This window comes from Alligator sinensis, unplaced genomic scaffold (genome assembly GCF_000455745.1).
Source record: "Alligator sinensis unplaced genomic scaffold, ASM45574v1 scaffold548_1, whole genome shotgun sequence".
In the NCBI taxonomy this organism is placed as follows: domain Eukaryota; kingdom Metazoa; phylum Chordata; order Crocodylia; family Alligatoridae; genus Alligator; species Alligator sinensis.
Window position 1 is genome coordinate 237423 of NW_005842973.1, and position 11693 is coordinate 249115.

The following is an 11693-nucleotide window of genomic DNA, read 5'->3' on the forward strand; positions in this document are numbered from 1 at the left end:
CGGAAAAAATTATAAGACGTATCTATGAGTCCGATTTTGGTGGCGCGCTCACCTAGAGCATCCGGAGCTCTGTTTCCGTGGAGCCTAGCAAACTCCACGTGACCGTCCGTGTTGTCTTTGTCTGTAACCGCAACTCAAGCAAGTTTTCCAGCCTACACCACGACCATCTCTGGTGTAAGTAAACGATCTTTAAAACTACCGCTACGAGTCTGTGCCTAATTCTAGCTTGTCGTGCCCCTCCTCTCCGACCCCGCGTGCCCGGGCTGCTGGCCACAGCCCGCGTGCAGCACGAAAAAGGGCCCAGCTCGCGCCCGGCCCACACACAGGGCAGGGGTTGGCAAACCCTGGCATATCAGAGCATGGCATGTGAAGCCATTTTGCTCAGCATGCCACAGCTGGCCCAGGCTCGAAGCAGGTCTCTGCCACTGGCCACGGAGCACAGGCTGCTTGCAGCAGATGGCAGGGAGGTCTGCACGTAGCTGTACTGGGGTCTGTGGAGCTCCAGCCTGGCTTGTTGCTAGCAGTGGGTGCCTGCGCACCTCAGGGCAGACACTGAAAAAGGGGCCGGAGCTTCACTGCCACAACAAAGATTGGGCCCCTTGTGGCTCTTTGCTGTCTGCCCCTGGCATACCAACATCTTAAAAGTCAAGGTTGTGGAGCTTTTTGGCACTCTGCCCAAAAATGTTGCTGACCCCTGCTATAGGATCTGATCTTTTCACATCCCTAGGTCAGCAGAACTTTGATAGTATAGATAAGGGCTTGGAAAGAGGCCTTAATTTTGTCTGGTCCTGTGTATGAACAGATACTTAATCAATTATGGATGTTCAAGGGTACAAACCTGTGTTTCACACTCTGTGCAATTTTGAAATACACTTTTCATCTTCTTGGTGATATCAGTAGCTGGAATGCCTTCGGAAGGAAGATAAGTCCGGCAATAAGGACATGTCCATGCATTATTCCTTAAGCTTGCTGCAATACAGGAGTGACAGAACCTACATAAAGAAAGAACAAAACAAATATAACACTTTCCTCCCCCAAATTTCACTTAAAATGAAGAAGTGCTACAATTCAGAGCTTGACATCACCACTGATTGTCAGGATGCTCAGTTTCTACCACAGTTCTAGTCGGTTAATATTTGCTTCTAGCAACCCAGTCTATAGTGTTGTTTATAAGGTGAGATTGCAGGTCATTACAGAAGTTATAGGGCTGTTTCTACAGTAAGAAAAACTGTGTACCAGTAAGACTCCATTAGCAATCCGGAGTAACTTATGAATGCTGTGGGCACAGATAGTGTTCAGTTACCTAAACACGGTGGTAAAGACGCCATACATCAGCATGCTGCAGTTCTGTGCTCCTCGGATTCCAATTAATGCGGTATGAATACTCTGCCCTGGGGGAATGGAGCACTGGGGCCTCAGTTTGTCTGAACACGAGCCACGATAAACCTGCTTTTGCAGCATCATTGCACACTGGTGTGCTCAGTAGAGAAGACCTGCATATATGTTCACCCATTAGATTTTTCTTTTGCATTTGATATTGTGAATAGAAGTCTATTATGACAGAAGTTATAGTAATTGGAAAGGAATAGGAAAGGGAGGAGTCTATTCAGTTAGTGGAATCTGAGTTAAAGGTAACTGTCATTAACCTAAACGTATATTGCCTGTAATTCTGCACTGGGCACGTGATAGTGCTTGGGAGACCTACAATTTACTTCATGTGGATGAAGTAAATTTTCTGTCATAAATACAGACACTTAAGACACATGGGGAAAGTTGGATGCTTTTGAATTCCAACATGACAACAGTCTTGGAAGGAATGTAGGGTATTTAGAAAGTTTGAGGGCCTATTTGAATTTTGGGAGAGGGGGCATAAACCCACACTGGACAAAAGGCCTGAGTCTGTATTGCATCTGGGGCCAAAGAGCAAAAATATAAATTATTCCTTGGGACAAAATGGAAGTATATTTTAAAAGTCAATGGAGTATGTTTTAAAAGCTCAAAGCTGAGGGTTCTAGAAGGAGGGGACACTGAACAGAAAATGCCAGGTATTGCCCAGTTCCCTGTGGGGGGTGGGATCTAAGGAGTCATAGGATCATAGGGCTAGAAGGGATCTCACAAGATCATCAGGTCCAGGCCCTTGCTCAAGGAAGGATCATCCCTGACTATAAACCATCCTAGCCAAGTGACTGTCTAATCCACTTTTGGAAGTTTCCAAGCACAGAGATTCCACAACTTCTCCAGGTAGCCTGTTCCAAAGCCTGGCCACTCTCCGAGTCAGAAAAGGTGTCTATACACGTGGAGGAGAGGGAGCTTTAATTAGAGCAGCTTCAAGAGCCGCTCTAATTAAAGCACCTGCAGTGTCAGTGTATTCAGTGTCCTGTGCTTCAAAATGGTGGTGAGGTGCTTGAACTAAAGCTCATTTTATGAGCTTTAGTTCAAACACTCCTGCCACCAATTTGTAGTGTGGGGATCCTGAATATATGTGACATGGAGGCTGCTGGAACATGTTAATTAACATGCTGTGGCAGGCTCGATTAATTGAGTTTGCTCCCACATGTGTTAATTAGCACTCATCAGAGCAGACATCCAGTACATGTACAGGTACCCAAAGTTCCTCCTAATTTCCAGCCTAAATTTCCCCTGCTGCAGTTTGAGGCTGTTGTTCCTCATCCTGTCCCCTACAGCCACAGAGAAAAGTTAATCTCTGCCATATCTGCAATAACCCTTCTGGTATTTGAAGTCTATTATCAAATTCCAGCTTAGTCTTCTCTTTTCCAAGTTAAATAACCCTAGTTCTTTCAGCCTTTCCTCATAAGACTTGCCTTCTAGGCCCCTAATTATTTTTATTGCCTTGTGCTGGACTCTTTCAAACTGTCCACATTTTTGTTGAAGTGTGCTGCCCAAAACTGGACATAGAACTCCAGGTGAGGCCTCCTTAAGTGCTAAATAAAGATGAACAATCACATATCTTGATTTGCAAGTGATGCTCCTGTTAATACAACCCAGGATGCTATTAGGTTTTTTTGCAACAAGAGCACACTGTTGGATCATATTTAGCTTTTGGTCCACCATAAACACCAGGTCCTTCTCTGCAGTACTGCAGCCAAGCCAGTCATTCCCCAGTTTGTCTCTGTGCCTGTGGTTATTTCATCCCAAGTATAGGAATTTCCACTTGTCCTTGTTCATCTGGTTGATTGCCAACATTTTTTCCAGTTTATCCAGGTCATTCTAGCCCTGCCCTTGGAATGTGTACAGTTCAACCCAACTTGATGTCATCCACAAATGTGTTGTGTGTGCACTTGATTGCAACATCCAAATCATTAATGAAGATGCTGTATGATACTAGACCCAGGACAGACCCCTGGGGAACCCCTACCTCCTCCCAACCAGACATTGAGCCACTGAAGACTACTTGCTGAATATGATATCTCACCATTCATTTTAGCTTATTAATGAGGATGTCATAGGAGATAGTGTTAAAAAACTTGCTAACATCAAGGTATACCATATCCATTCTCCCTCCCCTCATCCACAAGCCTGTCACTTTGTCATAGAAGGAAATCAGATTGGTCAAGCACGACTTGCTCTTGGTGAATCCATGGTGACTGTTCCGGATCACCTTGTTCTACTCTAGGTGGTTCACAATGGATTCTTTAAGGACCTACTCTATGATCTTTCCAGGTGTCAGACTGGTCAGACTGATTGGTCTGTAGTTCCCTGGATTTTCCTTTTTCCCTTTCTTAAAGATGGGCACTACATTGCCCTTTTCCAGGTATCCAGGACCTCACCTGACCTTCATGAGTTCTACCTCTGCCAACTCCTCCAGTACCCTCAGGTACATCCTGTTTAGCCTGCTGCCTTGAAAGCATGTAGCTTCCCTAAGTAATTCCTGATCTGATCTGCCATTAATCTAGGTTGTTTGTCTCTTTCCCGGTTGCTGCTGCCAAATGAGCTCATCAGCTAGTAGCTGCCCCATTCATGAAAACTGAAATAAAAAAGGCATTAAATACTTTAGACTTCTCTGCATCATTTGTGACTAGGTTGCCTTTTCCAAGAGACCTGTGGAATATCTGGTCTTCCTCATAAATAATTCCTTTTTAATGCCTTTTATGTTCCTTGCCAGCTATATCTCAAATTGTGCCTTGGCCTTCCTAATTTTCTCCCTGCATGCTGTTGCCAGCTTTGGCCATTTTCAAGGCGCCTAGGCTAAGCTGCAGAAGTGTTGCTAAGCAGAAGGCCTAAAGCCTGTTTCTGAGTGACCATAGTGTGAACCTTTGCAGATGTGACAACTAACTTGGTCATCAAGTAAAGGAAGCCGTCAAACACAATTAAACAAAGCACAAGACCTGAAAGTAGATAAGGTAAAAACATACATTAAATAACCCATATACACATTATCTCATAGCTTTATCTTAAAAAGAGTAGTAGTAGTGATTGATGAAACCAAATGTATTAGATGTTATTTTGCTATAATAAATATATTTTTCTTAAAATGCTTAAATAATTTGTCAAAACAAAAACAGCCTTGTCAGTGAAGACCATAAAGTAAGGTGAATAAGAAACAGGAACAGCATTCCACAATGGGGTAGGAAAGGAGATAAGAAACCCTCCCTCTTTCCCAAGGATATAAATCCCAACTAATTGATGCCTTCCAAGTCCACAAGAGATCTGGTTTAGTCCAGTTCCAAAAGTTTTAGTGAAACAAAGAAATTTAAATAAAACCAATCAGATATTATGTATTAAAATATTAAAACTAGCCATCTATAAATATTGGACGTAGGCTGGAGGGAAATTTGGAAAACTGAGCACATTCAAAAAGATCTGCTGCCAATCTGTGCGCCACCTTCTTTCTACCTCTTGAGTCTCCCCAGCCAGTATAGGTGAGAATCTATGTTGTGCTGTTGCAGGTAGCCAGATGGACTTTGGGATAAATGTTTGTTTTTATGTTTTAAGGTGCAAGCAAGTAAAAGGTTGAACTGTAGACCTGTTTCTCCCTCTTTTATCATAAGCCTGCCCACAAGGTTACCTGTAATCTGGGTAACAATGCTATTTGGTATTGGGGTAGGACAGTGAAAAATGAACTGCATGGAGCCTCACCCCAAAAAGAGGTTCAAAGGTAGACTGACTAGATATTCTTCTGCTTGCTTGGGTGATGTGCTGATATTGGTGGGAAGTGTGAGGTCTTCCAAAACAGGAAGCCTGATTTGGGGTTCTGGAGGTCGGGAACAGGGGCTGGTTGTGAGGAGGAAATCTTAAGGAACAGAGTAAGAAGTAGAGAATGAGCTCATAGTACATCAGACAAAGATCAGTTATCTCAGATTTTGTTTACCCCCAAGATTACATCAGAGCTTGTAAACTGGGAAAGTTGGAAAGAAAGCAGTGTTGGGATCCAGAAGAATTGTCCAGTTTAACATCAGTCTAGCTGAAAATGTAGTAGAATTGTCTCTGGAAGTGTCTTCTAAATCTGTTATAATTTGGTATGAAAGCACAGTGCTGTGGGTTTATTAGAGGACTGAAAAATATTTATAAAAGATTGCTAGGTACAGATCCTGTTAGCCATTTATGTTAAATAAAGCAGAAAGTAGCCTACAGTCTTGGCTACATCCTACTCTCAGTTAAATCAATGGAAATTTTAGGATTTGGCCTGTGAAGGTGAGTGAATTTATCAAACATGCAATAGAATGATATTAGGACTATGGAAATTACACTGTGAAACTTTCAGTAGCAGACACAGGAACTGCCACATCAGGCACCTCAGTGGACACGCTTGACAGACTGCTCAAGATAGTGTCCACACAATTCTCTGAGATAAGGCTGGGACCATGAGGAAAGCTTTATTGATGTTTTGTCTAAGCTTGCTAGATTGAAAGCTGAAGCAATAAACATTGACTGGTATTTTCATTTTTACTTTGATCTGTACATGCTCTTTTTTTCCTACTGTGTGTCTAACCAGACTAAAAGGCAGCAAAAGAGTAAGAAAATGTGTTTTGCATGCTTTACAGAGTGGAGTGGTTGCACTGGGGGCCTGCTGCTGCCATAGGGAAAAAGCCAAAAACCCCCAAGAGAATAGCATGCTTTCTATTCCCATTTGCTCAAGCAGCCTCTTGCAGTCTTTTCCAGCCCACACAACAGCCAAAAACAGAGCATGAAGTTGTGGTAGTGCCACCTTTCATGTTCCTCCTATTTCTCAATCTGTGACATGGGCAATAGCAATTTTCCTGGAGATCTGAATCTAAGGCTCCAAATGTCACTAATACGATGGGTGGAGCTGACCTGAAGCTGGCAATGAGTCAAAATCCTTGGAAAATGTCTGAAGCATAGCATCTCACCTGGGTTAAAACATGATTCTATAATATAGTTTAATTAGTTCTTGATTTGAACGGTCTTGCATCACATGCAGACTTTCAAAACTGCAAAGTAGTGTGAAGCACTACTGCACTGGAAATCATACACTGGTAGCACTCGCTTTAAACAAGTGTTGATGACTATTCAAGGGTGTGGTGAGGAAGGCTGAATAAATCCTCTGTCCCAGAGTAAACTACATTATAATATGATTTAGAAGGCAGGGTAGATATGTACCTTTATAGACTGACTAAATAAAAAATATATATGATTTAGCTACAGTTGTGTCATAAAGCCACATTGTGATCTAGATCAGGGGTTTCCAAACTGTGGTATGTGTACTCCTGGGGGCAGGCAAGACACTTCTGGGGGTTACATAGGAGAAATTGTGCAATGGCAGATTTAATGTTCATAATTATAATAGGCATGTAACGGGTTAAAATATAAAACGTATGCTGGTGGGGGTATGCAGACAGCTGGTAAATCTGGAAGGGGGTATGCAATAAGCAAAAGCCTGGGAAGCTCTGATCTAGATTGTTTTTGTACTTTAAACAGCATTTTCCGTTTCCTTAACAAACAGAATATTCTTTACTAAATAACCCTGGATCATGGTTCACCCCAGTTGTCTGAGAGCCTTCCTCTTCTAATGTCACAGGTTATGAGACCAGATTGCCCTCTGACCCTTTTGTTTGCCCTACCTGCTAAATCATCACCAAGGGAAAGGATGAAAGGCTTTATATCAAGGTATATTAGATAATATTCCTATACTGCTCTGTATCTTGTCCCCACCACTCCCTATAAAAAGTTTAGATAGGTTTTCAGCTATAACAAACACTGGTGTATATTTGAGGTTCTAACCTTAAAACAATTTGCCATTCAACATTATTTGTTCAATAGAAATCTAAGTAAGGAACTGGTTTACTTAAGAACAGCCAGTGTGGAGCTGAAAAAAAAAAAGCTAAACTTCTCAGGATATTGTTCCTGAACTTTGTTGAAAGCCCCCTCCCCCATGCTCTCCCCAAAAAAGAAAAAGCAATATATGATCTGGACAATTGATTGAAATATCTGGTAATTTTTTTCAAGTCCTAGCTTTATATAACACATTATTTTTTAAGACCATGGGAATGGCATGGAAGGAATGAAACCAGAAAGGGATGAGTTACTTGCATGCCTGTCCTGCAACAAGCGTGTCACAATTCACCAGTGCAATGTATTCCCTGTGCTTGCTGGAGTAAACAGTGCAAACAAAGCTGCTCAGATACAAGGACAGTAGAGCTTTGCATTTTGAGCTTCATTGAAGCCATGCGCCATTCACTTGGAGAAGGGAGCAGCAAAACTGGCTATATGCCTCCTTTTATGGTATACAGATTCTGGGGGTGGCTACTGATCCGACCAATCCTTAGGAAGCCGAGGAGAGCCAAAACAATCAAGCCAATAATGCCACCCTCTCCCCCCATACCTCTTTTTACCTAAATACTTGCTTTCACCATCTTGCAGGTTGATTTGTGCTGCCACACAGGGCTGTCTGCATAAAATACACAGTTGTAAAGAGACTCATGTGAGTACTCCCCACAGGTTTATTCTTTTTTCCTTAGGCTGCTATTAAGGTAACCCTGATCCATACCTGAGATAAAGTTTTAGGTCTCAAGTTAGGGGCAGCAATTGAGGCATGACTCAGATTAACATTGCAATGAAAGCAAACCCTAAAACTACTCACTGGGAATCTAAATGCCTTGTGTCAATCAGATCTGGGAGATAATTATTGAAGTTAATGGCTTTAAAAGGATCAATCTGTGTAATTTATGTTAGATTTCCATCTAGTAGCATAACTGGGGGGAGAGCGGGGATACAAAAACAGCAGCTGCTGCAACTGCCAGTTGGCTCCACCACCACCACAAGTAGCTGCACTACCCAGAGCCCAGGGCCTGTTATGCCTCTATTTCCACCTTCTGTCCTTCCAGACCTGCTCTGCCCCTTTCTCCTGCCCCCAGGAGGAGTGGAAAAAAGTTTTTTTGTTGTTCTTCTGGTTTTATTTTTTTCATGGTTTTGCTGCATTTTTTAGGAGGAGGAGGGTTTAAAAACATCATTCTATTTGTCTGTATTCTGGAATGACTATTTTAAAAACATTTTAGCCAGCTGTCTTTATTTAAGAGTGAAACTGGTAGTAACAGAATATATTTAAAAAAATGCATTATATTAAATGTGTTCCTGCGTAAAAATAGTATTATAGTCTTTACAAACTGTGAAGATGAAGTCATTATTTACATGCGGATTACTAAACAATGAGCCCATCAGAAAACAGTAAGGAGAAATGACACAAAACCACACAAAATTATACAAAGCCAAATAAAATGTTACAAATATCCACTTGTTACACAAAACCAAATAAAATGGTACAAGTATCCAATCTAGACAACCATATGAATAACGATATTCATCATCTCTCATCCATCTAAGTAGACTTCCTGGTTGAACAGTCTATTTATTTAAACCGGAGCCTTCAGCTACATAAACCTTCTGGAGCAAGAGTGCCATAAGTATACTTGTTTACTTAATCCACTTTCCAAGCAGACTAGGCTAAGCCAAATGGAGGCACTCTTATTCATGAAGAATGGTGTCCAGACTCTGTGTCCATCTGAAATAGCTATGCCAGAATGACTCCAGAGGTAACAAATGAACCTTAATGAGGGCTATGGAAAGAGGATGGATTGGCGTAAAGGCCTTGTGCTTTTCTCTATAATCCTTGCATGCATTTTCCTTTATAGAGCAGGGGTTCCTAAACTGTGGTGCATGTGCCCCTGGGGTATGCAACACATCTCTGGGGGGGTACACGGGAGAAATTGTGTAATGGCGGATTTAATTGTCATAAGAATGATTGGCATTTAAAGGATTAAAACACAAAACCTATGCTGTTAGGGTTACATGGTAGCTGGTAAATCTGGAAGGGGGTAGGCAATAAGAAAAAGTTTGGCAACCTCTGCAATACAGCTTTGGGGTTTTTTTCCACCCCAGTTCATGTTGACAAACTCAAGCAGAGCCAAATTTTCCAGCCTTTGCTCAGCAGAGGGGAGGGACTGTCCATGTCCATACAGAGGACACTCCTCACTGCACTCCAGCCCTTTGCCCCCAAAGATCTGAAAACACTACGGGAACACGGGGCTGGCAAGGGAGAGGAGGCATCCTTGGGACCCCTGCCCTGCCAGCTGCCCCAGGTCCTTTGCCTTTAAGCCTCAAAGGTTACCTGGTTCTTTTAAGTGCCTGTCCCTGGCTGGGGTTAGCTGGCAGGAGGAGCCCCGGATCTTTGCTTTTCCTCCGTCGCACAGGGGGCAGGGCAGGGCAGGGCAGGGAGCCGTGCGATCCTCTGCCCCTGCAGAGCTGCCCCTCACGGGCGGAGAAACGCTGCTGTTCCCGGGGGAGCAGGCTGAAAGCCCTGCGACGCAGGCACCGCAGCACTGGTCGGCACCGTGCTTCGCCCTCCCTGCCCCGCTCCGCTGCGCGGCGGGGCCCGGCCGCACTCACACGTGTCCGCACTGCGTCCGCACGGGCTGGTGCAGCACCTCCAGGCAGATGGAGCAGTCGAAGGACGACGGGGCTGGGCTGGGCTGGCCCGGCCCTGCAGCGTCCTCCGCCTGAAACCCGAGCCCTGCCGGCCGCCCCGCTCCCTGCCCCCAGCCCTGCAGGACCCTGCTGCTCTCTGCGCTCCCCTGAGCTGGGGCCCGACCCTGCTGCTTACTGCCTGTGCTTCCCCCCGGGCTGGGGCAGGGCCCTGCTCCTCCCTGCGCTTCCCCCCTGAGCTGTTTAGGTGGGGACACTTGTACCAGGTGACACTCTGCACAGGAGAGCCGTGCCCAGCAGAGCACCCGAGCTAACAGGGACCCTCACTTCAGATGCCCAAGGCTCCCCTTCGCTTTTCCTCTTTAGGTTAGATGTGCTTCTGAGCAGGCCTCTCTCAGTCACAGTGCTGATGCCCAGGGTGGCGTGACAGACCGAGGTAGCTGGGATAGCCTGAAGCCGAGGAGAAGGCGTCTGGTGAAGGAAGCTTCAACCCATGAAAACTTGTGCTTTATGTATATGTAGCATATATGTATATGTCATAACCAAAGTGTGTGTGTGTGTGGCCTGTATAGATACATAGGGCACAAGCTGATCTCCCCACAGCTGTGAGGGAGCAGCCCCTGAGCAGGGACAGCTCCCTCTGACCCCCGGGCCACGGGAGCAGGTCCTGATCTCTGCCCAGTTGGATGAGTTGCGTCCATGCCACATAGGGATCCAGACAGGTCCCGATCCCCACATGGCTGGAAAGACAGCTGCCCTTGCTGCCAGCACACCTCTTCCGGGCACATGGGGATCAGGACCCATCCAGATCCCCACTTGGCAGGGAGACGGCTTCCCCTGCAGTGGGCACAGCTTCCCCTACATCAGGGCTTCACCAGGCAGCAACAGGGCTGCCTGGGCTGACCGGGAGCAAATTGTGCCTGGTCAGACTCGACGTGTGCTACTGCACAGTAGCTAATACACCGTTAATTTAGTACCTCTATTTCCCGCTATTAGCTAATGGTGCATTAGCCTAATTTACTGCACAGTAAATCCCATGCACGTATAGGCAGTGACATTGTAATGTGCAGTAAAGCATCTCATATAGATGTGCCTGGTGTGCTTAGAATGGAAGCAACAGGCAACAGATTAGCTATGCCAGGGACCTTGATGCTGCTAATGTAGGAGGAACCGCATTTTCTTAAAATTTGTCCTTAGTGTCAAAAGGTTCATTGTTTCAGAAGCAGACAGCTATGCAGCAGATTAACTTCTGGAAGCACAGAAGGAATACAAATTACATCCCTCCCTTTCCTCCCACTTCTGCCTCATGCAGCCATTGGGGCAGCTGCACTGGAGTGCAGATGCATCTGAGAAGGCACTCATCTGAGAAGGCACTTGTATTTAGATATTTAAAAAACCCTTTTCTATTAGTCATGCTAGTTCACAGACCCTTTAATACATGAAAGGGTCAAAACTTTTGGGTAAGACTGATTTTTAACATCCAGCAGGCTGGAATCCAAAATATCAAACAAATATTGGCATTAGCAGAGCTCTTTGCCTCACAGCAGATTATACTGTAAACAGAATACCTACATGTAATTACTTTTACAAGTTGGTTTGTTATAATAACCCAGAGAAACCTCTCACGGGTGACCTGTAAAGGATTTTGGAAATCTGGGTTTGCGAACCTTCTTATTTGTATCTTTTTGATATATAAGGGAGGACAGTAAAGTTTAGTTAGCTTTTATGTAAGGAAGCTGTTGTTGCTTATTTGTTTGTCTTTTGACTGTCATGTATCACAGGTCTGGTCTTTCCCT

The 11693-nt window shown here is 44.4% G+C and overlaps 1 protein-coding gene across 1 annotated transcript in view; it reads right to left on the reverse strand.

The window, feature by feature from the left end:
- RNF125 (ring finger protein 125) overlaps nt 1-11693 on the reverse strand; it is a 35047-nt gene that overhangs the window by 19007 nt on the left and 4347 nt on the right. The window contains 2 exon segments of the mRNA XM_006036565.3: nt 839-992; nt 9862-9971. Coding sequence (XP_006036627.1) covers nt 839-992; nt 9862-9971 — 264 coding nt within the window.